The 27194-nt window shown below is 36.0% G+C and overlaps 1 protein-coding gene across 8 annotated transcripts in view; it reads right to left on the reverse strand.

The window, feature by feature from the left end:
* ROBO2 (roundabout guidance receptor 2) overlaps positions 1-27194 on the reverse strand; it is a 709767-nt gene that overhangs the window by 82737 nt on the left and 599836 nt on the right. For all 8 annotated transcript variants that reach the window (XM_006773936.2, XM_015570594.1, XM_015570599.1 and 5 more), the window contains 7 exons: positions 24644-24725; positions 24065-24227; positions 22308-22474; positions 19030-19151; positions 11243-11474; positions 8626-8750; positions 4901-5072 (listed from right to left, as the gene is read on the reverse strand). In XM_006773936.2, coding sequence (XP_006773999.1) covers positions 4901-5072; positions 8626-8750; positions 11243-11474; positions 19030-19151; positions 22308-22474; positions 24065-24227; positions 24644-24725 — 1063 coding nt within the window. The remainder of the gene's footprint in view (positions 1-4900; positions 5073-8625; positions 8751-11242; positions 11475-19029; positions 19152-22307; positions 22475-24064; positions 24228-24643; positions 24726-27194) is intronic.

Here is a 27194-nt window from a genome sequence, read left to right on the forward strand (position 1 = left end):
CCAGCAGGTGATGGCAGTTGTGGGTGACCAGGCCAGCAGGCAGAGGCAGTTAGGGGTGAACAGGCAGGCAGGTGAGTGGTTAGGAGACAGCGGTCCCGGGTTGTGAGAGGGATTTCTGACTGCTGGTTTAGTTCCAATAGCTGTAAACTGGTAGTAAGACATCCTTCGAGGGGTCCCAGATTGGAGAGGGTGCAGCCCAGGCTGAAGAAAAACCCCTTCCCTGTGCACGAATTTCATGCACCAGGCCACAAGTATGCTAATAAATTTCAAAACTTAGATGGATAAGACAGATTTATTAGTGAGCAAAAACCAAAAATCTATTTACCACAATCAACGCAGAAGAAATAAAAAAATGAATTAAGTTTAAATTTCTAAAAATAAAGAAAACTCCAGGGACAGATATAGTTGCTGAATTCTAAGAAGTATTTAAGGAAGAAATAATATAGGCCTGAAAAAAACTCTTACAAAATATAGAAGAGGAAGGAATAAATCCCAACCTATTTCATAAAGCTAGCAACCCTGATTCCAAATCTTTACAAAGAAAACTACAAAGCAATACCCCTCATGACTAGGTACAAAATCTATACTAATAATAGCCTAGGGGTGTGTCAGGACCATTTGGACGATCTAACAGTGGGCGCTGGGACACTGGGGTGTGGCGGCGAGAACGACCACTCCCCCTTTCGGGCCCTTCTCTAGCTGGCAGCTCCCATCCCCCAATGGAGAATGGGGAGCCAGGGGTGGGTGGCAGGGGACACGGGCCATGCCAGGCCAAGGCCTCTGCCCTGCAAGCCCTCCCCCCAACCCCCACCCCCAGCGTGTGGGAAAGGCGGACCTCTCTGACGTCTCAGTCTCTCCCCCTGGCCTTCAGGCTCCTATCCCTAATGGCCAATGGGGAACTGGGGGAAACCTGGGTGGGGGGCGGGGCATGCGAAGGTGCCAGGCCAAGGTCCCGCCCCCAATCACCCCTGCTGATCATGGGGAGAGCAAGAGGGAGAGAAAAGCTGGACTTAGCAACGCCACCCACCCAAGGGTTGGGGGAAGCAGAGGGGCATGGTGACTTTGGAGTCACACAGACTCCGCCACTTAGACCTGTGTAACCTCTCTGAGTCTGTTTCTTCATCTATAAAATGGGTATGATAATAGTACCAGCCTCAGTGGAATGTTACAGGTGTGCATGAGATTGTGCACATAAGGCTCTCAGCCCGGTGCTTGACAGGTGCTAAGCCTCACTTTGCCACTGTGATTATCTGCCCCTGCCCTCCTTGGGCTTACGAACCCGTGTTTAACTAGCAGCGTAGGTAGGTGTGGAAATTGCCTGCTCTGTGTCCTGGGATCCCTGGGAGAACTCGGATTCCGGATTCCCAGGCAAGATGGCTCTGCAATATGAAACCCTTGAGGGTCAGGAGTCCAGCCGGTCCCAGCATGTGCTCCCTGGGTCCCCGGGGCAATACCGCTGCCTTCCCTCTCTTCCTGGCACTGTCCTGTCCTACCTCAGTTGTCACTCACGCTGGGACTCCGATGTGGCTCAGCTGGTTGGAGTGTGGTCCTGTACCTCGAAAGATGGTGGGTTCCAGTCCCAAGGAAGGGCACATACCCAGGTTGTGGGTTCGATCCCCTGTTGGGGCATGTTCGGGAGGCAACTGATTGATGTTTTTCTCGTTTTCTCTTCCACTCTCTCTCTCTCTCTCAAATAAATGAAAAAACATTGCAAAAAATAAAGTTAGAGGTGAAGCCATTATGGTCCCATGGCTGCAAACTAGAAGAAAATATAACTCAACAAGAATAAGAGACTCTTTAAAAAGAAGAAATTATAGCAATAAAAATAACATAGAATTCCAATGAGGAAGAAAACAGGCATCTAAAGGAATCCATGTAGCTACAGGGGAAAATGCTAATGAGCCTAGATTTTAAAAGATAGACTGGGAAAAATGTATTTGCAGCAAATATTTGATAAATGCTTAGTATCTTTAACATATAAGAGCTCACACAAATCCTATATATTAAAAGCCTAATATGCAAATCAACCGAACTGCAGAAGGACCAGCGGAAGGACTGGTTGCTATGATGTGCACGTACCACCAAGGGGCAGACACTCAACACAAGAGAGGCCCCTGTGGTCAGTGTGCTCCCACAGGGGAAGCGCTGCTCAGCCAGGAGCCAGGCTCACAGCTGGCTAGTGCAGGGGCAGTGGCAGGAGCCTCTCCCACCTCTGTGGTAGTGCTAAGGAGCAATGAGCCAAGAGATAAGGAACAGTGAGTAGGCAGGTGGTAAGGAGCAAGGGGTCCCAGACTGTGAAAGGGATCCCGGACTGTGAGAGGGCACAGGCCAGGCTAAGGGACCCTCCCCCAACCCCAACCCCCAGTGCACAGATTTCATGCACAGGCTCTCTAGTTCTTTATAAAATATTAGCAAATCAGATTAAGTAATATATGTAAAAAGCATAATATATCCTGACTAATTGGGGTTTGCAAAGCAAAGTTTATCTTTGAAACCAGTCAATAGAATTGACCATATTAACACAAATAAGGAGAAAGAAAACAGATGATTTTTCAAATATATGCGTAAGAAGTAGTTCATAACTATTGAAGTAAATAAGTGAAGTTAATAAAGTGATAACAGAACATATTAAATTAAATTTATATATAATATAGAATAGTTGAGAAAATTTTATGAACCCAATTAGTGTAAAAATAATCAAATACTCAGAAAAAAGTTTAACACAACCATACTCTGAAAATGACAAAATATTGTTGAAAGAAATTAAAGGTAAATGATAAAAAGATACATCATATTTTTGGAGAGAATGACTCACTATTTAAATGCTTAATCTCTCAGCAATAAAAAAAGTGTAATCTCTCCAATTTAATGTATAGATTCACTGTGTTTTCAAGAAACAATTCCAACAATATTGTGTAGAAACTGGCAAGATGCTTTGAAACAGTTCTTCTGCCAAAACAATTTTGCAGGAGAAAATAATGGAGTGTTCACATTACCGGATCTCATGGCTTTCTATAAGCTACCGTAATCAAAACAGTGGTTTGGCAGATGGACAGATATATAAAGACATGGAACAGTACAGGGAATCCAGGAATGGATCCATACATATATGGTTAACTGAGGAAAGGCAAGTTAATAAATGATGCCAATGCAATTTGATATATACTTGGAAATAAATAAGCCTCAACCCTCACACCACATGTAATTACTTGAAGAGAAATTATATACTTAAGCATAAAAGTTAAAATTATAAAGCTTGTAGAAGAAAATATGAGAAAATATCTTCACTAGAGGTAGGACACAATTTCCTAGGAAGCACTAAACATAAAAAAAAAATTAGTTTGATCAACTGTAATTCACTAAAATTTAAAACTTGCTCATCAAAAGATTATTTAAAAAATGAATAGAGAAGTCATAAACAAAAAAGTATTTGCAATACAAATACATGACAAAGAATTTGTATACAGAATGGTTATATAATTCCTTCTAATCAGTAGAGGAGGCAAACAACATACTTTTAAAAAGTTAAAGATTTAGACATTTTACAAAAAAAAATGTGAATGTCTAATATGCACATGTAAACTTGCTCACCAGTTTTAGTCATCAAAGAAAACTGAAGTGAGTACTTTTTATACTCACGAGAATGGCTAAAATTACAGACTGGCAACATCAAATGTTGGTACAATATGGAAATATTGGAAATAATATTCTTTGCTAGTGATTCTATAAAAGTATGCAATTTTGAAAAAAAAAATGTGTAAAGTCTTTTATAAAATCAAAGTATTTCAATCCTGTTACCCAGACATTCCATTGTAGTTATTTCTCTCAAAGAAATAAAAAAAATAATGTTCTCAACATGGCTTACACAAGAATGTTCATTTTCTGAAGGGAAAACAAATAATATATGATATATTCACACAAATTAATACTGCTCAGAATTAAAACATATTAATTGCTATACATATATTAATATTAATATTTTGCATCTGGCTTCTTTCACTAAACATGTTATAACATTATGTTTAGTGAAAGAAGCCAGATGCAAAATATTATGTTCTGTACCATTCCATTTATACATATTTTAAGAACAGGCAAACATATCCATAGTGATTGGTAACAATTTTCTGTAATAATGATAGTAGATTTAATGGGGATTTCTTCTTCAGGATAGTATATGTAGATTACAAAGTTTATTTTGGCCTGTCTCTTGTTAAATTTTGACCTTTTTATTTTTATTTTTTTGGCTAAGAGAAAGCACATAGATTTGAAGTATAATGCACTTTCTTCCATAAGTGCCTCATTTCTTATTGTATTTCACTAAAGGCCCAGTGCACAGATTCATGCACTGATGGGTTCCCTTAGCTGACCTATACCCTTTCACAATCTGGGACCTCTCAGGGGATATAGTAGAGTGTGAAGCGGCAGGCAGCCAGGTAGGAGCATGAGCCCAGGCTGGGCATGGAGCCGTTCCCACTCATCTCGGCCCTGCTGTGCCTGCTGCTGCCTCCTGCTGCCACTCAGTAGCACTGCCATGGAGGTGGGAGAGGCTCATGCCACCTGTGCTCACCAGCCATGAGCCCAGCATCTGGCGCTGTCAATTGGTCAGGTGAGTGGCACTCTTGCTGTGGGAGTGCACTGACAATTAAAAATAATTTTCAAACAATCTTTCACCAGTTAAACTCAGTAATTATAATTTTAAGAAGTTTATGGGAGTCTTAACAGTATGAACAATGGCTAATCATTTTTGTAAGAAACTCTAGTCAGCTAGCCCATTTGCCTGTATGATGTGTGTACCCTCTCATTCATTACTGCATATCCACTCTCAGGAAGGGGATTCAAAAAATAATCCACGTGCCACCAGCTAACTAATTATACACAGACTACATAGGTTGGTACTCACCGATTATTATTGGTTGTGGTTCACTTTTTACTCCAACCCCTGCACTGGTACTTGCTGCAACCTCTACCCGGTATTGAATACCTGGGAATAATCCTCCAATTATTACTGATCGAATGGCTGCATCCACACTTTTGTTGATATGAAATCGTGTTTCATTTCCCAGACACCAGATCTACAGAAATGTAAAGTGAATAACAAAAGAAGATAGATTTGTCCTTTCTCATAATTAGATCAATATAGTAGATCAAATATATTTAGTAGTGATCAACTACTTCCGAGGCTTATAGAAGTAGTAGAGGCCCAGTGCACAAAATTGGTACATGGGGCGGGGGTCCCCTCAGCCCAGCCTGCACCCTCTCCAATCCAAGACCCCTCAGGGGATGTCCAACTGCCTCTCACAACCTGAGACCGCTGGATCCTAACTGCTCACCTGTCTGCCTGCCTGATCATTCCTAACCACCTCTGCCGGCCTGCCTGATCAATCTTGATTTCTCCCCTATCAGCCTGATCACCCCTAACTGCCCCCCTGCTGGCCTCTTCATCCCTAATCACTTCTGCTTTGCCCCACACCTGGGACCCAGGATTCCCTCCACCAGCTGGTCGCAGGCACCTGGAACCTGGGTTCCCTCCCTCTGGCCGGCCACAGGCACCCAGGACCTGGGCCAGCTTCACCTGGGGCAGCTGCAGCTACAGGGGACCCTGGGTGGGTGACTTTGCCTGGGCTGCAGCTGCAGGCGCTGGCCCTCAGGACTGTGGGGTGGGTGGCTTGTCCATCTCCCAGGCTGCAGCCCCAGCTGCTGAGGCCCAGGACCACAGGGCAGGCAGCTTGTCTCTCTCTCAGGCCACAGCCTGGCTGGGCCCCATTCCTCTCTCCCCACTGTTGAATGTCTGAGCCATTACAGCATTATAGTGTGAGGGTGTGACAACCATTTGCATATTAGCTCTTTATTATATAGAATTCGTTATTGACATTTTTAAAGCCTAATTTATACAGTGTGTGTCTTTGTGTGTATTAAGGAAAGAACAATAAGGAAAGCTGAAACTCTGCCATGTTCCTTTATAACCAATAATCAACATTGAATTCTCATAACACAATAATTTCCTTAATGCCTGTAGACAGTGGTCCCTGGTTGAGCATTTGCATAGGGATTAAAACATAAATTCCTCTTCTTAATTTACTTTTCAAGATTTATTATACATATAATCTATTAAAATATGATGATTGTAAGTTGTAATATTCAAAGTACGTAGGTGCACATCTAAGTAATTTATATTTCATTTAAGAAAATATTAACTTACACAGAAGTAGCTAACAAGATTAATTGACTTAAGTTATAGGTATTGACTGAGATGGAATTAAAGTGAATATTTACATTGACAGTAATAAATCTTAATATTGATCAATATATTCACACACAAGTACATATGCATGAGAACAAAGTGTTGGGAAGTCTTTAAATACTAATGTGATGAATGCTGGACTCTTACTTCTAGTAATAATAAAATTTTAAGGCATACATTCTTCTTGGATATGGAAATCTGTTACTGTGCAAAGTGTTATAAATAGAAATGTGCTCTCTCTATATATTTTTATTCTTATTATATAATATTTTACAATCTAGATACATAAAGAACATAAAAGGTTTATTTCTGACAAAGGTAAATTTCCTGAAGCTAATTCTTTAAAACAATATTTGTGAATTGCATATTTTTTTTTATTTACACTGTGATACCTGTGTTACTTTGGAGGAATATTTAGTCCTGACCTAAATATATATTGTCACCAAAATATTGCAATCTCATATAATTGAGAAAGCTTATAATTTGTGACACAATTTTTCATGCTGTAAAATAATCAATTTTTAAGTAGATGGAACTTTAGGATATTTAGTCAGGTTATACAATAGTAAAATGCTAATCTTATTAAAAGTCACACACACACACACACACACACACACACACACCATAGTAGATTTTTGTTGGTCTTAAAACAATGTGTTCTAATACTTAAAAACCTTTAAAATCTGTATAATTTTCCTATTTGGAAGCACATTATTCCCATATTTCTTATGCCCGTGTTTTTATAATATAATGGGAATAATTTTAAGTGCTTATGAACATTCTTCCCATTTGTTTCAGTAAGTTAACCATTAATTTAAAAAATTATATTTTAAGTTTATCATATTTTCTTAGAAATAACAATTCAATCTGCAATGTTTTGCGTGAAATAATTCAGCTTAATTTCACATGCCATATATTAATTTCTGGGGTCAAATAAGGTGTCTACTTTTTCATTCTAATAGAACTGTCTAGTTATTGTTGTCAGAATTATGTAAATATTTACTAATAACAAAATTATAGTTTTAAAATCTTTGCAAGTTTTAATGTGGTCTAATTAAATTACCTAATCAGAATCTTATTTCTCAGTTATATATCTTGTGTCTCTTAAACACCAAACGATGATGAAGAAACAATAGATATATACTGTTTCTAAATAGCAAAAAGCTCAGCTGAAAAATAAGATAGTCAGCCATTTGTTCGTAACATGGCTTTTGCAAAATGTATTTAATGGCTTTCATCTTTGAACGATATACTTTGCAAGATTTCAGTACATGAGCAAACGCAGATAAAAGCAGAGTGGGAGTTGGCGCTGCCCACCCTCCCGTTTATACCCCACGACTCTAAACCCCGGAAGCATCTCTTTCTGAGAATACGATTTAAAAATTCTGCTACAAGGTGTGTGACACAACAATCTAACCAGAAAAAAACCCTGCTCCACCATGATGGTTTACTTGTGCAACTGAGTTTGTGTTATCTGTGACTTTAGGTTTAGGTTCTAATCCCCTATCCATTTGTTGTTTTCTCTCAGCGGTTCTCAACCTGTGGGTCGCGACCCCTTTGGGGGGGGGGAACAACCTTTACACAGGGGTCACCTAAGACCATCGGAAAACATATATAATTACATATTGTTTTTGTGATTAATCACTGTGCTTTAATTATGTTCAATTTGTAACAATGAAAATATATCCTGCATATCAGATATTTACATTACGATTCATAACAGTAGCAAAATTACAGTTATGAAGTAGGAATGAAAATAATTTTATGGTTGGGGGTCACCGCAACATGAGGAACTGTATTAAAGGGTCGTGGCATTAGGAAGGTTGAGAACCACTGTTTTACCTGTCACTCAAATTGTAATTATGAAAAAAAACAAGGGGCTGTCATGACCGAAACAACCAGATGGATGACCAAACAGCAGGTTGTGTGGGGCTACCAGGCCAACAGGGGGGTTAGTGAGGGACGACCAAACGACTGAACAGCAGGCTGCATGGGGTGACCAGGTTGGTGGGTGGGCCATGAGGGGTGACCAGGCCAGCAGGGGAGGCAGTTATGGGTGATCAGGCAGGCAGGCAGGTTAGTGATTAGGAACCAGTGGTCCAGGATTGTGAGGTGGATGTCTGACTGTCGGTTTAGGCCTATTCCCAGGGATTGGACCTAAACAGGCAGTTAGACATCCCCTAGGGGTCCAGGATTGGAGAGGGTCCAAGCTGGGCTGAGGGAACCCCCCACCATGCACGAATTTTGTGCACCTGGCTTCTAGTATGTAAATATTAATTTACATTCAAATTCAAAAAGAGAGACACTGAAGATGTGCCTCATTCTTGTGCTTTGAGACTCCCCTGGGAGCCTGCTCTGTGAACCTTCCTTCATGCAGGCCCTACCTTGTATTCTTGAATGATTCCATTCTGATGATCTGGAGGAGGAGGATCCCAGGAAACACTAATACTTGTGCTGTTGTGGCTTCCAACTGTCAACACAGTGACAGATTGTGGAGGAGCACTTGGGGCTGTAGAAGAAGCAATTAGAATAAACACAAAGTGTAAGTCTTGGTGTGCATTAATGGCGCTTGCAGAATACAAATCTGAAGACAAGAAGAAGGAGATTCTGGTTTCCAGTATTCTAACTGTGCATATAGTATTCAAGAGTGACAGTTTTTATAAAATATATTTTAAATATAATGGATGGATTTAAAGCAAATACAATAGCTGTAGTACTATGTACTGAACAATAAATTTAACAGCTAACATTCTGATGAGTATTTTCTATATACCCAGCACAGAGCTAAGTGTCAGATTTAATTCTCACAATAACCTCAGAAGGTAAAAGCAACAGGGTAGAATTTGAACACAGGTATGTCTAATTTTAAAACTTTGACCTAAAATTTTATTAATAATTATCTCTGAGTGATGGCATTATTGACAACCTATTTATTTTAGTTTGATTTTAATTAACAAAAACAGAGATACAGTTATAAATTATACCAACAAATGAAAAATACTTGTCTTTTCATATTGGGAAAAATAATTTACTGCTCTAAATTGACTCATAATTTAAGATTTCAGACTTATTTTATATTGATGGGCAAGGAACTCTGAAGAAAGAAATGAAAACAGTTCATGTCGGGTCAGATGTCTCATGGACACATTTTAACTTCTTCCACTTGCTTCCTTTATGGTTTCTCTGTAATCCCACTGAGAAAAGGTGAGTGAAAAGAATTTCTGATTTTATACGGCAGTGTCCCATACAGTGTATCTGAGAGGTAACAAATACTAATTCTGATGGAAAGCATGAATTCTCAGTGAATCTCTGAGTTTAAACCAAAGATAGAAAAATCAATATAAAAATCCTTACAGTTAAAACAAAATTCAAAGGGTTATTATGTAAAAGGGTCAAAGCTTTCATAACTCTACATGGTTTAGCCCTTTGAAAATATATACAATTGAATTGTAAAATACATTTTAAAGCCTGTCTATAAAGTCTCCCATGTTTGGTAAGTTTGGTCATATTTACATTCAGAAGCAGGACTCACACATACCACAATACCACCCGTTATTATTCCTCTGTGTGGCCACAATGCTCTGAAATGTGGCACGATGACATAAATCCCACCACCGTCTACCAGTTTTGTCGTTATTAAGTGGACTGTATTGAAAAATAACGTCTGAGAGCTAGTTTTTCGTTGGCCTTTCTGCTGACGTGGAGAGAACACCACGCCTGCTTCCTTACAGGTCAGTGACTCCTGTGCCCAGCTTCTCTCTATGGATGTGAAAGAACCCAAATCACCACTCATCATTCCCAGGCACAGGCTAGCTGAGTTCCATTTGTTACCTTCACAAGGTCTCTGAAATCGGAGATGAAGATGCTGCGATGGTGACAAATGTCTAATCCAGGGGAAAAGTCTAAGTGCAGTGGAATTGATTTTGGAAGTACACTTCAACATGGGATTCTGTACTCAGTTACCCCACTTGTTAGTACTATACCTATTCAACCTAAGTAAAATGTAATGGTGATGACTCTATTATTCATTTTTAGTGCTTTTTTCTTTACATTTCCTAAACATATATTAGTGAGGCCTTTAAAAACCTGCACTTATGCCTGTCAGTGTATCACACTGCAAACCAATGTCAAGATAACCTTTTCATTGGGTTGCTTATTATAAGACATGCATAGTCGAAAAGCTCTTTAGACAAATGAGCATTTACACGTTAGTGTGAACAACCTATATACATTTTCTTGAGTTTAATATATTAATTTATATAAAGTATGTTTTAAGAAAAGGCTTTTTTTAATGGAGCATATACATAAAATTAGTACAAAACAGAAAAGGGAGGAAATTTATTTTACTTGGCATCTGATTTTTTTTTAGTTTAATGATAGAAGTTATTATAAGCATGTAGTTCAATAAAGAAGACACTAGTAAATGGACTGGTTGAGACCTACATTTATTTATGTCTCTCACAGGTTAACTTTAAAGGGCAGGCAAGAAAAGTTCCAAAATGGGGAAGGGAGAAAACAACTGTAAGAAGAAAACTATTGCAAACATGCATGTGGCATTCTAAATTAGAAATTATGAGTCAGATCAGCAGAGGCCACAGGGAAGAAGACTTCAAAAAGAAAATGTCATTCCAAGAGGCGTGACAATGAACAGCCTGTGCTCTTGAGTTTCCAGTAGCCTGTTTTGATGAAGCCAAGTGAGCCTAATCCATGGAAAAAAAATATGGGGAAATATTATAATCAAGTTCCAATGTACTGACAAAGAAGATTTGGGACAAATGCTTACAAATTATTTGAATGTCTGTTGTTGTTTTTTTTGGTTTTTTTTTTGAGTTGTTAGATTTTATGGAATTCTCAGAACAAAAAGAGAAAAAACTCCATCTTGGATTCACTTTTAACATCTCTCTTGCTATTCTTCTAAGAAAGATGATAAACTACAACTTCAACAGACAGTGGTTTCATTATGGCCCAAGTTAGGTTCATGTTAGGGATCTGAATACTGACCTTCTTCGGTAGTACGAACTGTTTTGGATTCACTATCCATTCCTTGGAACTCATTAAAGTAAGGTCGAACTTTAATTTCGTAAGTTACCCCCTTTTTCAGATTGACTAGGACAGCATTTCGCTCATTTGCGACTTTAGCATCTAAATTCTGCCATGTTGGTGTGGCCTGCAGGCCCGAGGTCTGGCGATACATCACACGGTAGCCTTGAATAAACTGGGGCTGCCGATCCACCTGAAAAACAAAGCAAAAAGCTTTCGAAACCAAAGGGAAGTAATTTAGGCACCACAGTGGCTCCATCCTCATTTCTCTTGTCCCTGTTTCTGCCCTCATCAGCTATCATCAGACGATGCCACAGCATTCTAACTCACATCCCAGCATCTTATACCCTCTTCTAAATCTGACTTCACATTGTTCCTAAGTTATTATTTCAAAAATGAAAAGTGGAACAACTCTCTATCCTATTTAAAATACTTCATGGTATCCAAGATACTGTGTAATTCAAATTCTTTGGATTAACACAAAGTCCTGCCAATTTTTCTAGCTCCATTTCTTATCTGTTTGTCCTTTTTCTATATTCAAGAATTCCTGTCTTTGTGGTTGCATATATAGTTTGATAGAGATTTCCATTCCTATCTCTGTCCATTCACTAACACCTTCACTTAATCAAAAACAGTTTTTGAGTTCCTACTAATAAGCACCAGGAATTTTGCTAAAATGTAGGGACTTGTATGCATGCATATAAGCCTAATCAATGGACACAGACACAAGGGGTCATGAGAGGGGGTGAGGGGTAAAAACACATATGTAATATCTTAGTCAATAAAGAAAAAAAGCATATGAAAATGTAGGGATAAAAAGAGAATGAAAGGAACCAGTCCCTGACTTCATAGTGCTTAGAGCCCAAGTGGAAGATGGGAATTGTCTAATGATCACCCAAACAATGTCCAGTCATAGTAACAACAAATAGACATAAACAAATGCTATGATTGAGATGTACAAGGAGCTAAGAAAGCCTGGAGTGGAGAAGAATTTGGCTGGATCAGGAAGAGAAGATGAAGTTTCCCTGAAGGAGTGCTAAGATCTACAAGGACAGTGGGATTTATCCAGTGGAAGAGCAGGATCTGTACATGTCCAATTCCTGTTGACGGGCGAAGCATGTGAGAGTCCAAAAGTTGTGTTTCTAGAGCATCTGTTCTAAGTGGATAAAACAGTTTGTAGCTCTCAACAGATATTAAAGACTTTTATTAATTTACCAGTAGTCCCTCTACTGACACAATTTGACAACTTTCTTGATCCTTTCATTCTTAAATGAGGATAAACAGCTGTTCTTGAAAATCTGAGATTTTGAATCTCAAAACTGACATCAAATAGAAATTTAAAAAATAAGTTCACTCATAATAATTACATGAAATCAAATACATAAAAATGTAAGCTAAAAATGAAACATATTACCTTTATATATTTATAAAGCAATCTTTACTGGAATACTACCATTTTTTTTCATTTTCAGGGAGAAGAAGACTTTTAGCTTTTTTTAATGTCTTACCATGTTTCTAGAAATGCTTGACAAATATAAATACCATAGCACCTTCTCCAATTAACATTTCATATATTATAGTTTGCTAGTCATATTCTAAAAGTCCTTTCACTTGACATATTTCACAGTCAAATGAAGTGTAAAATTTAATGGAGAAGAGGTGGAAGACCTCATTTTATGAAGTTTGAGGAGAAAGGAAATAGAATACATAATGATAAAAATGGTTATTTCAGCTTGTTAAAATTTCTTTATTCAACTGTGAAAATGTTATAAACAAATGTTATTCTTTCATGTATTAAAATCTAACCTCTTGAGTTGCAGCATTCAAAAAGATTTACAGAATCACAGTTAAAATACCATAGAACAAAGGAACAGTTTTTTCTGTATTTAAAATGTCCAAGTTAGAAAAACACATGAAGTTGGTGAAAGTCAGCATGTGTGTTACTATGTATAGCTAACTCCAGTTTCACAGATGAGTCTAATCGAATAAGGATTCCTTTATCCACCCGGCAGCTTTCTAACCCTCAATGATTTTCTGATAGTGCTACTCTTGTGTGAGGTTATGTTATGAAAAAGTCAGCCCAGTTCTGATGCCAAAGCCATAGTCTTTGAATCCTCATCCATGCCACGAGTTTGTGTTTACACCAATGGACATATATTTTTGAAAAGCAGAAGTTGTTCTGACATTAAGAAACAAGGCAACTAAAAAGCCAAAAGTTAAATTTATGAGAGCCACAGAGAGATGCCCTTCATCAAAACTGTCAGTGTTCCAAAATATCACCACAGCATATGTTAAAACAACATTAAACTTGCATTTTATAAAATTCTCTGCATTCACTTTAAGTGAATTTATATACTGAAAGAAAGACATAACTCACAATAATAGCTTGTTAATACTGAAAGAAGCAAGCTGTGTTTTTAAGAAGCACATTAAGCAGCTGTTTCCAGATGAAGGGAGCCTGTAAATCAGGGTAAATTGGTTTTATCCATGTTTGGTTTTCATTAATTAAGTGTTTTAGGGAGTTTATGAAGTTAATGTTTACTATACAACGTTGCCTTCCTCACTTCAGTGTACATGCCTTCAACCAGCATTTTCTAATGACCCACTTAATAACTAAATAGTCTAACTGGATTATGTGCAGTTGCAATACATTCTTTTCTGGAAAAAAATTGTTGTTACAGGTGGAAGCAAAAATGAAAATGCTGAACACTTCTTTTAAAAAAACTAGGTGGGATTTTTATTAGCTATGCATTCTACGCTATGACTTCTGAAGCACATTTTGACAGGTGGTCATTTTCAAGTTAAATCATATGCTTGTTACTAATTTTATTACCATTCTGATTATGAGTCTGGACACAATTCCATGGGTTTATAAAATTTTAAAATTTGGTATTTTCTGAAATATGAGTAAAAGAAGAGTTGTCTTAAGGAAAACGTGAAATGATGAAGAGAGATTCAGTCTCAGTTGAGTTATAGCTTAGCCTCAAACTTTCTGAGTCTCAGGTTACTTAATTTGTTCAAATAACACCCATGTTACAAGGGCACAGACACAATTAAAGGACTACTATAAGTTAAAACCCTTGCAAGTTTCAAAGATGCACAATGATAAAGCATCATTGTTAAGGAAACAATATACTAAAAAACAGGTGTCCACATGTGTCCCTCATATCATCACTTGCATTAAAATGTTCAAGTAAGATGCTTAATATCTATCTTTTCAATATAAAAAAATCCACTTAAACTCAAAAGTCAAAACAAATTTTATTAGGTGGGCTCGGTCTGCTAAGTGACTGGTCTGGACTTAGCTGACTTCTGAGCCTGGTTCTCCAGGGCACTCCTCCACCTCCTGTAGCTGTAATATTTAAGGACAATGAGCCCGTGATTCTTTATGTCCTTGAACCAACACACACACACGCACACACACACACACACACACACACACACACACACCAGAATAAATATTTTTAAATGTAATAATTATTGACATTTCTTTGTGAAACAGCCATTTTCTTATCATTTATGCCTGCCCTCATTATAAAAATAGTCATTTTTAGAATGTAGCATTTGCTAACTATTGCTGTTTCAAGATTAGCCTTTGGGGCATGTGTTTTTTGTTTGTTAGTTTGTTTGTTTGTTTTTAGTACAAATGTCATGTATGTTTGATAAATGAATCCTGCCACCTATTATAGATACCTTCTCACTTGGCTCCAAATCTAAACACATGGGCTGGGGAATATAGTTGCCCCCTTAAGCCCAACACATCTGTAACTCAAACAATGTAATAATTTTAAAAAGACATGAACATTTAGGAAGTTGAGAATAGGACATTGAAATGAAATAGTTGGTTGTAATTCCTTTGATAACCAACCTCACCCCAAGTTGGGCTTTATTTTGCTACATTTACCTCTCAACTGCATGCATATCTCATGGGGAGCAATACTCTGTGATATATTAAACATTTTCTTTTTTAAAATAAAAACATGTATGAAACAATTGAGTTGATCATGTAGCAGACAGTTACTGAAAGAGTATTTCATAAATGATGCTTTGCTCTGAAAAAAAAAAAAACAAACACCCAGAAATTAAAAAAAATATATAGCCAGACTCTCAGAAGTCAAGCTCATGAGGGAGTGAGATATGAAAACCAGAAATGACAATCTTGTTGGGATATAAAAATGACTATGATCAGGTCCCTTTCCTGAACGAACTCCCAGACTACTGACCTGTAGTTTTGATCTGATTTGATGTACTCTTTTTAACTCAATGGCTTTTAAAGTGATTGACTTCATAAACATAATGACTTTGATTCTTATCCAAATAATTTCCACATTTAGAAGAAGCTTTAAAAAGCCCCTTCAATACTCCCAATAGAGCAGATAAGACTTTTTCAATTGATAATGAGTAAAAATCTGCTATTAAAAATACAACTATATCCTTGGCCTGTTAGTTTTGTATCTAGTTAAAGCTACAGAAAATGGATGAGGCATGGCAGACAATCACCCTACCGTGCCACTGGAAAGAAGATGAGGTCACTATGTTCCCTTCATAGGAACAGAAGAATAGAAACCATTATATGCAGAAAATAGAATGTCTATGTGAAATTATATAAAAATGAAATTAGAAACAATGTAATCCTAGTCATAATTACTCTTAAAATGTTATAAACTTAGTTTTATTTTTGTTAAAGTATTACTCAATTTTGTACTTAGGGGCCAGAACCATGACTGATCAATCAGATGGTGTGGTTTAAGAAGCAACAAAATGCCCCATTCGGGATTACATGTTGAAATCCACCATTAAATATTCCACTATGTATTTGTCTACAGTTTTTCTTTACAGTGAAGACACTGCAAGTAGATTTGAAGTAAGAAAATTCTAACTATAAATATACATGGGATTTAGAACATTATTCAATCTGTCTGTATTGGTTTCCTTTCATAAAATTATAAAATTAGTGTAAAAAGCCTTAATGTCTCTAAGTTTCAGCCGTTCTAATAAGTAAGACCTTCATATTTTCTCAAAGAAAAGTACATGAGAGGTAATATCTTTTCTGTTTTTTGAGGATGGAATTATTCACTTCCTCTTTGATTGAAACCTGTCTGTAGGGAGCATATATACTGTTATGGCACTTATTCCTGTGTACTGTCATTAAGAATTTGCATGTAGAAGGCAACCGATCGGTGATTCTCTCTCATCATTGATGTTTTTATCTCTCGCTCCCTCTCCCTTCCTCTCTGAAATCAATAAAAAATATTAAAAAAAGAATTTGCATTATTTGAGTCTCTTTTTATGGCCCCCGCACACACACACACACACATTGGGTACAAAATTGGTTCTCAAAAAAGGCTGTTGTATTGGATTTGTTCAATGAATTTATTATTGAGAGGACACTGGAAGAATTCTATTCATTGTATTCTATATTTCAAATATAATAAATTAAGATTGATGAAAATAATCATTTTTCCCCTGAATTTTCTTTGTTGATGAAATTAATGGGAATGGGTGAGACAGTTATTTCCCCAAAGAAACTTGGAGGAAAGGTAGTTCAGTTTTTTTGGTCTTTTTTATTTATTTATTTATTTTTACTTACAGACATTCTCCTACAATAATAATAAAAAAACAATAGAGACATAATTATAATAAATACTTTCTAATTAGGATTATAATTAAAGTGAAAACTCTTCTAGGAATGTCTAACTAAAATATCCTTTACTTATATAACATACAAAGTCTATCACAAACACAGAAGGCTGAAAGAATGCATGCCCTTCTATCATCCTGATATGTGCCTTTATGGATTTTTAGAAATTGTAACAGAGATCTTTGACAGAAAGGAGAAATTGGCACTAACTGTATTAGGCTCAGGGAAGATTACTTCTCTCTTCACAAAACAGACACACATGTAGACTCAAGCACATGCACAAGTGTTAGCATTTTCTAATGTGATTAATGGCTATTTTTATAGTATTTGTTGTTTCCACGGAAGTGGCTGCTATGTGGGTCAAAACATTTTGTATTTTGAAATGACAGGGGCAGGTTAACATTTATTACTGCACTAGAGGCCTGATGTACGGCATTTATGCACTAAGGGGGGGTCCCTCAGCCTGGCCTGTGTCCTCTTGCAGTCCGGGACCCCTTGGGGAGTGTCCACCTGCTAAACTGGCAGGTGGACATCCCCCAAGGCGTCCTTAGCACTGCCAAGGAGGTAGGAGAGGTTCCCGCCACCATCACTGCGCTCGCCAGCCAGGGCTGAGCTCACCAGCGATAAGCCTGGCTTCTGGCTGAGCGGTGCCCCACTCTCCCCCCCCCCCACCACCGTGGGAGCGCACTGATCACCAGGGGGCAGCTCCTGCATTGAGTGTCTGCTCCCTTGTGATCAGTGAGCATCATAGCAACCAGTTGTTCCGTGGTTCGGTCGATTTGCATATTAGTCTTTTATTATATAGGATGAAATTGAACACTTTAGCAGATATTAAAATATTAATTTATTTCTTAAAACCCATTAATTTTTAAACTTAAATGTCAACTTATTAAATTATATATGTACATGTTTGGTGCTGCTGGATGATGTTCAGCTAAAAGAATATAAAGATGTTTGATTTAAATTTACAAGAAGTCTTCATCAAAATTTAAATATTTTGTGTTTTAATAATACCATTAAGAAAGTAAGAAAAAAACTACAGATCAGGAGAAAATGGTTACAAATTATATATCTGATAAACAATTTGTATTCTATAGATAAAGAATTATTACGTGACTGTAATAAGAAGACAAACAACCCAATTTAAAAATGGGTAAATCATTTAAACAGAGATTTTTCTAAGGAAGATATATAATTGCTCAGTAAACACATGAAAAGATTCAAAACATCAGTAGTCATGAAACAAATGCAAATGAAAGCCACAATGATATACCATTCATCATTCACTAGAATAGCTATAATAAAAAGGCAGAAGATAAGAAGTGTTGGTGAGAATATGAGAGAAATGAACAAGGATGTGGATAAAAACTGGAATCTTAAAATTATGTTTATTCATACACAAATGTTCATGACACCATTATTAATGATAGCCTAAAGTAGAAACAACTCAAATGTGTATCAGCTGATGAATGGACAAACAGATGTATATGCTGGTAACTGTATGCTATTAAGGAATGCTATTAAGAAATAAAAGGAACAAAATACTGATACATGCTATAACATGAATGGACCTCAAAAACATTATGCTGAGTGAAAGAAGCCAGGCTCAAAAGATCACATATTGCATTTCATTCCTATGAAAGCAATAGACAAATCTATAGAGACAGAGACTAGATTAGTGGTTGCAAAAAGCTCAAGTGAAGGGAATGGAGAAGGGACTGCTAATGGGCACAAGATTTAATTTTGGGATGATGAAATGTTCTAAAATCAGATTTTGGTGATGATTGTATGACTCTGTAAGTATACTAAAAACCATTAAGTTGTACATTTTAACTTTGGTATATAAATTCTATCTCAATAAATCTGTTAAAGTTCAGAAGACCGAACATATTTCATTTATACTGCAATCAATCTTTCCTTCCTATATTTATTCTTTCATCTATTGAATGCTTTTCTTTTTTGTGTTATTGGTTACACATTGAATTTTAAATGGTAAGAGTTTTATTACAATTTTTTGGGCTGTTGACATATTTTTTCTTCTTTGGTTTGTTTTCTTAAAGGAAAAAAAAAAGAGAGACTATTATTAACATGGCCTTTCAGAACTTACTGTCCATGTGACTTGAACAGTCGTGGGTGTCAATACAACTGGAGTATGAAGACGAACAATGACATCTCCTAGTTCCTTCTGTACTTGTCTGTGATCCACTCCTTGTGCTGGAGGGCTGATATCTACAGGTAGACAATCATTCCCAAATTTTAAAAATTCATAGTAAAATACCAATGTATATTATATAAGCTAATAATATGCCATTAGAAATAATTACAGGGGAAAATTTTTAAAAATCTTTGTGACAAAAACATTAAAGAGTATTTATATACTATCACCATGCTAAAATATAATTTAAAGGATTATATTTATCTTCACTAAAATAATATTAATAAAAGAGTGTATGCAACCCCTCACCCCATTCAAATACATTGTTGTGGAAAGTCTCATTATTTTCTTACTAAAGAATAAAGAATGTGCTGTAAGACTTCTCTGGAAACATCAGTTTTATATACATGTTAAAATATTTTCTTGAGTAGTTAATGGGTAATATCTGAAAACTGCTGTTTGGGAATTTTTTTAATATTTTGTTTTAATTAGTAAATTGTATGTTTTACTACTTGACCTACTTCAGACTAAGGAAGAAAAGTAATCAGAGGGACCAGAAACTTGAAGTATATCATTAAAGGTAAACAAAGTGAGGGGAAATGGGGAAGAAGCCCCCAGTATTCACAACAATTCTTTTGACCAAAACAATTAAAATAATGATAAATGTTCTAAAGTAATAAAGTTTGAGCAGTGCTCCAATATCCAACAAAAGGTTTTTGAAATTATTGCAGGGGATAGGGCCCAGGGGAAGAAAGAAGAAAAAACAGATTTCTGATGTTTAGAATGATATATCTTTAGCCATACATTGTTCTGGCCCCTTACTTATCATTCACTTAAATACTCTTCTGTTGTCCCATATATATAATGGTTTATAGTGTATGTCCATTAAAATATATAAATGATAGATATTCAAGTCCATCAAATTGATAGCAAACACTGAATTTTACACATACTCAAATCAGCTTCTTTAACTGGTGCACTATAATATTGATTTTTTTTCTTCAGCTACCTTATTTAAGAAAGAAAATCCAATTTTAATTGATTTATTTTCTTAATCTTCTTTTCTTTTATTTTCTCAGGCCACAATGCCACATTCTTGAAAAAATATTTTTAAGTACATATCTCAGTCTTAACTTAAATGGGGTGCACTAACTTAAATTGGGGCAGCAATAATTGGAACCTGAACTTTGGTGACATTTTTCTAGTTCCATTTTTTTCATCCTTAACATAAACAGCATTGCAAGTTTTATTTAAAACAAAAAATATTAATATTAAGTCAATAATGTGCACCTTTATGGATACACCTATGGTCTACCCTTGTGCTGTGGATGGTGCAGGTGTTTGCTGCCTTACTAAAATAATTCTAAATTCGATGGCATTCATTTATTTACTTCTATGGTATTTAATATCTTTTAAAAATAAGAGCACATACAGCAAAGCATTCTTTGAAAAGAAGAGCTTTTCAAATAGCAGAGCTGCTGAAAGTGGTATCAGAAATGATCCTGATCTTCAGGCCCAAAACATGTGTTTTCCTATTAAACACCTGCTAAGAGAATATAAGCATTTTTTCCTCATATAGTATCTCAGCTAGAAGAAGTCAGAGCACAAACAAGTTTTCATTAATGTTTTGTTTTTTTTGTTTTACTTTTTCACCAAGAAATTATTTCATGAGTTGAGAATTAGTGACTGGCACAGATATTGAATGATGCAGGTTTGCGGGTTTAATCACACCACAAGCTTCCACATTCTGTTATCTCTCCACCTCCCCTCACCACTGCACACAGAAACTGCCCATTTTCACCTACACAAGTGAAGTGATCTAGGTATTATTATTGTATTATTATTTTCTGAATTTAAACCATACACCTTTTCCTCTTTAAGTTCAATAATTTAATTTAGTTTACTCACTAAATTTAGACACACTAAGAGCAATTGGATCCAGGCAAGGTAAAATATAACCAGTTTCAGGTCTTCAAATTCCTTGTTGTGCTTTTTCTCTCTCTTGAGACAGGTTCTTTACCTACAGTTCCTTTATCATTATGGGAAATTAGTCACACTACTGCTTCCAGAACAATAGCAAGTGGCATCCTCCCTCCCTTGACTGTCATCATGTCAGCAACATTACAAAAATCACGTGGTAACTTTATTTTACTTGATTCCTTTAAGGTGCCCTTCTCTGTTATAATAGCATGCTAGTAACTATTTCTGAACTACATTATAATTATAATAATATTTTATGGCTGTATGGTGTTTTTCATAGTATAAAAATACTACTTTGAATTATATCTTCTTCAAAGCCTTTAACAAATAAGAAATGATTAACCCTTTCTCAAGAACTCTGTAGGGAATAGATTTTAACAAATAATAAAGCAAACCTTTCTATTTTATTAATTCTCTTTTTCTACTAGTAGGAAGAGAAATTAGAATGCCACATTTTATATTAATCCTTAGACTCCAGTGACTTTTCATTTTGAAGAGACAGACTACTAAAAATGAAATGAGATACCTTCCATTTCATCTTGTTATAATGTTCTGGGTAGGTTTTTTGTTTTGTTTTTAATTAGTCAAAAGAATTACATACCTCTGGAAGAAAACTTGATTTACTCCTTTCTGAAACAAATTGCTCCTTTAAATCTCTGGTTTAATAAAATACACTGTAGTGATGGTTGTCAAAATTGTCAAAAACATCAGTAATATCTGCCAGGCACCTGAACACAGACTACTGGGCCCCACTCCCAGAGCACCTGAGACAGGGACTGAGCACCTGCATTTCTAACATGGTCTCAGGTGATGAGATGTTGCTTCCATGGAAGCCACACCTTGAGACCCACTGCACTATAGAAGCAGAATTTCTAAACAGTAAGGAGTAATGATGTCTTTATCTGGGCATCTTATCCATTCCAGATCACTGTATAATTAATTTCAAAAAAGGAGATATATTTTTCCTCCCTTTGAAATATAGTAAAGCCTTAAATTAGTTTATTCACTCTTACTATATGAGTATATTCAATTATCTGGTTTATTCGGTACTAAATAGACCCTGACACCTCAAGAAAGAGGATACACTCACCAAGGTGCACAGCATGCTCCCTGCAGACTGGGTCAGTTCTAGTGAATCATTATAACCAGTAATACAGACACATGTGTCTTCCTGGTGCAATCCCTTTGTTCTTACAGATGTGCTAATGCCTCCTTCTAGAGCCAGTCATATTTACAGCTCTTGAAATTACCTTGTGTGCGCACAGGATCTGACATAGGGCTTGGGTCACTGAGACCTTGGGGGTTGATCGCTCTGACCATGAATAAGTAGATTGTATTGGGCCGCAGTCCTCTCACTGTATAGAGGGTGGTCTTTACATGGTTTGCCACTGTCTGCCAGCTATTGCTCACTGATTGGCTGAAACAAGAACAGACATTTCATTTAAGGTGCAGTCATAAAGGCACTGGAAATGGAATTGGGTATCAATGACAAAGGTTAATGGCTGAAAATTAAACACACACACATACACACACACAAAAACACTTGGAGTGTTCAGCCCAATAAATGAAACATTTGGATGATTTCAATTCATACAACAACAAAGCCAAGCCCACCTAACGAAAGTGCCATGCACAACAAAATTAAACTCAGCCCAGGAGATGTAACAGCCCTTTGCTAATACACAGCAGCCCACTAAAGGAATACCTGTAAAAGGAACAGAGGCCAAGATCACAACATCAAGTTTATACAATAAATATGGTCCTCGTAAATGTATGTATGTATATATATACCTTGAAAAGAATTAACCTGTAGAAAGAATAAATGGACTACAGAGTAAATTATGCCAATACATTTTCCTGTTACAAGGTGTGTTTTCTTTTGATCATTTCCACATGAAATATTATAATAAAGCCTTCTAAAACTACATATCTGTAAAAGAAGGAAGGAAGCATGGGATGAGTATTTTCCCCTGGTCACATTTTTAATAAAATCATACATGACAGGTCCTCTTGGAATGAGGACCTATCTCTGAACCCCTTACAGCCAGTTACAGACAGCATGCCCGTTTAGAGCACTTTGTCTGAGATCAAGTATTCCTTTTGTTTAAAATGAAGAGAAAACACAATTTTCAGCACTTCCCATTAATTTTCAGAAGTAAGTCCTTTGCATCAAAGCATGGACATTAAAGAAAAATGTATTTTGAAATTTGAAAACTAGGTGCTCATCATTCCATTAAATGGACTATAAGAAACTAAAATGAAAGCATTTTAAAGCATTTGTCTTAATGCTTGCAAAGGACAGTGGCCATCACTATCTTTATAATGGCAAATAAAAGCACATTGAAACTGAATACAAAACTACATTTTCCTATTTGTAAGTATTTTATGAAATTCCCATAAGACATTTTTATAATGACATTTGCTAACTTATAGTTTATATCCTTAAACTGATGACAATTATTTCAAGTAACAACTAAACATATCTTTTATTTTCAGCAACCACAGGTACATACAATAATTTTTAGTTGTAGTTTTTAATTTTCTCTTAAGCATAACCAATAGATGTATTCAAATATTTAGCATAAAACAATGGAATTATTTTAACTTCTGCTGTAAGTATTAGGAAGCAAAATTCCAGGGCTCTGTGCCTCAATAAACATTGCATAACTTAAAAGGTCCTTGTGCCTAATTAAATTATTTTCTGCTTGCTTCTAATGCTGAAATTCTCATCTTAAATCCTTATAATGGACAGGGTAAACAAAGGAGCTAAGTGATTATGTCATAATTAGATTCCTATAAACTTAGGCAAGGATAATACATATTTAATCTTATAATTAAGGTTAAAATGAAAAAGAAACACTCAAGTCTATTCTTGAATAAAGTCAGATTTAAAATAAATTCTTAAAATGTACTGATTGATCACATCTTTAAAATAAAAAAGCAGGAGATTTGAGAACAATATGAACTAAAGCAAAACCCAGTGGAGAAAATAGGAACTATCCCATACCTGAACGCCTCAATGATATATGAACTTGCTGGGAGGGTCCCAGGGGGACCTGGTTGCCAGGACAAGGTGACACTGTTCTTAGTGACGTCAGTGACCTGTGGTTTGGATGGTGGTCCTGGCAGGTCATTTAAATCATAATTTTTACTGATTGTTGCTCCAGATTCTGTAGAGGACAAACAGAAAAAGCTTCATTCCTGAATGCATAGGCTGACGACTATGGTTAAAAAAAAAGAAAAATCGTATATTAAATAAGTGACCTAGTCAGTGAACAAAAGTATAGAAGTGAACATTCGCTTTTCCTACATGTTACTAAATGTTTGCTTTCCCACATGATCATTAGGATTGCTTTCTCTTTAGATTGAGAAAATAAAATAAGGTTGTCAAGAAAAAATGTATCAAATTGCATATATGAGATGCTATGTGTAAGAATTAAAAAGTGGCATGACAATTTTTACATTTAATGAATTTAAAATATTGATCTCTTCTTAACTTGGTATTTGATAATGAGGTAATCACTAAAATGCATGCAAGATTTCTTGAGAAGATAAATTCTGGGAAGATAATTCACAAAGAATTCACCTGTGACATCCAGCACAGCACTCCAGGAAGTCTCCCCACTTGAACTTGTAGCCACACAAGTATAAGTTCCAGTATCAGAAATCTAGTGAGCAAGGTGGGGAGAGAATTAAAGTGTTTAAAATAATTTGTTGAAAATATTAAAAAATGAAAAATACTAAATATTTCCCTTTAAAGAGATAAGTATCCAGCTATATTTAAATTGTAGCAGCCGTAACCGGTTTTGCTCAGTGAATAGAGCGTCGGCCTGTGGACTGAGAGGTCCCAGGTTCGATTCCGGTCAAGGGCATGTACCTTGGTTGCGGGCACATCCCCAGTGGGGAGTGTGCAGGAGGCAGCTGGTCGATGTTTCCCTCTCATCGATGTTTCTAACTCTCTATCTCTCTCATTTCCTCTCTGTAAAAACTCAATAAAATATATTCAAAAAAATTGTAGCAGTATAACAATGAATGGAATATAATTATATCATTAAAAAATAAACAAATCATGCCAATGGAAAATTGCAATTTTAGAGCTGAAAGAGACCACAGAAATAATCTAATACATGACTCATTTTATAAGTATACATAAAAGTAACCATTTTATTAATCACTTAAAATATTTCTGTTATTTATTGAAGAATAACAAAAGACTTTTAGGAATAATTAATAATATAATCAAAAGTTCTATTTTACAAATGTAAAATGAAAAATACTCTATGATCATGCATTGACAAAAGCCCCAAGATAAAATAAGATGTGTGGTTGAACCCTGTGGGCTTACATTGCAAACATTAATTGGTATCAGTTTAGGGCTGAAGGAAGAGTGAGACTGGAAAGAGAAACTGATGACCACACAGAATAAGGCAAGTTAAATATAGAACCAAAATTCTGCAGTGAACATGAGTCTAATTGTTGATGAAATATGGGAGTTCATAGAATATTCTACCTGCTGGGTTCAAAATGTAAGTGTATGGATGACTGAACTTTTCACAATTGATTTTCAAGTAAATCTTTAGTTCATGGATGTTACTGTGATTCCACTTTAATTTATTTTACATGTCATTATGTATTTTAACCTAAGGTTCAAATTGCTCTGGAACATCATTCTTTGCAATATTATCTCCATACAACTACCTTCCATTATAGAAGTGATGATGGGGGAGAGCCTTTGTGGGAAAAGCTCTTCTCTCAGATGTGGCTGAGCACATTAGTCATTAGAAATCTTTTCATTTAAGAAGCATCACTCACAAACTAAATATAATGAGCTGAGTTGGATTTTAATGGGATGTTCATTTGAATATGGTCTCTGAAAGAGTGAAGAATTTGCATTTTATTATAGCTGTTGAACTAAAATGTAGCACTTGTTATTATGTGCAAATGCTAAAAGAAGGGTATATAGGTAAAGCTTCTTAACGGATCTCCTTGTCATTGTGGGGAGATACAAGTCTGACATTAGCTGTGGTAGATATGTTTTAATGAGTGTTCAAATTTTCTACTTCTCAAAAGTTACAGATTCAGCTACCAATTAGCTGAACTATAGGAACACAATGTTCATCATTCTATTTCCCCCCTTGCATTAAGTATCAAAAAAGAAATAGTGAGACACAAAGGAATATAACCTACAGAAAGTCTTTTGATATGAGTGAAGTACTACAAAACCCATTTTTATCTCCCTTTAAAGAGAGTCATATTACAGAAAGAGAATCATTTTTTTTTTAGTTTAGCAAAAGTGCTATCAAAAGCCTAAATCTCATTGCTAAAAGTCACTCCTATGTCATCATCATCATCACATTCATTTTTATTCCTTCAACTTTAAATAATGTCTTTTCTGATCACAGGCATTTCAAGGCTTTCCCACCCTTTCCCTTTTATCCTTAAGCAAGTGCTTTAAAAAGAGATTCATGTGCTGTCAGTCTCCGTCACCTACTGTACTCCTTGTGCAGTTGGCTGCAGACAAGCCCCCAGGAGCCTGCATCTCAGACAGACTACTCAGGAGTCTGTCAGAGGGCTCAGAGTTTGACATCATCAAGCACCCACCTTTAATTGCTTTTTTCAAATATTACTTGGGATCCTGACCATTCAAGCACAACCTCTAATTCAGCAGTACAGTGAAACTGCATTAACCTCCATGGCCCAAGTCTGCCTTTAGCCCACAGAGAGAGGTTAAAATGTTTACTCAAGGGGAGTTGGCATTAATTTCTTAATAACTCCCATTTTGTTCATAGAAGGTTAACAATTAATTTATAATCAATAAAAAGACAGGCTAAAATCTATATTAATTTATTTTCCTTTTAACTGAATTAAAAAGCATTTTTTCCTACTTTGAGCAATAATTAATGCTTGTGCCTCAAAATAAAAATGCATTTAATATATTGAATATTTGTGTGTCTGTGTGTGCACACACAATGTAAAAATAGAGAAAATTTTCCTTTTTGTATATGTATCTGTATGATATACTGATAAATACAAACTAAGTGTATGATTGCAAATAATTTGGCATTGTAAGTGAACATTATGAGCATTGTAAAAAGGAAAATTCAACATTGTTTTTTGGGTTTTTTTGCTTTGTTTTT

The sequence above is a fragment of the Myotis davidii genome, unplaced genomic scaffold, assembly GCF_000327345.1.
Source record: "Myotis davidii unplaced genomic scaffold, ASM32734v1 scaffold24, whole genome shotgun sequence".
Lineage (NCBI taxonomy): Eukaryota > Metazoa > Chordata > Mammalia > Chiroptera > Vespertilionidae > Myotis > Myotis davidii.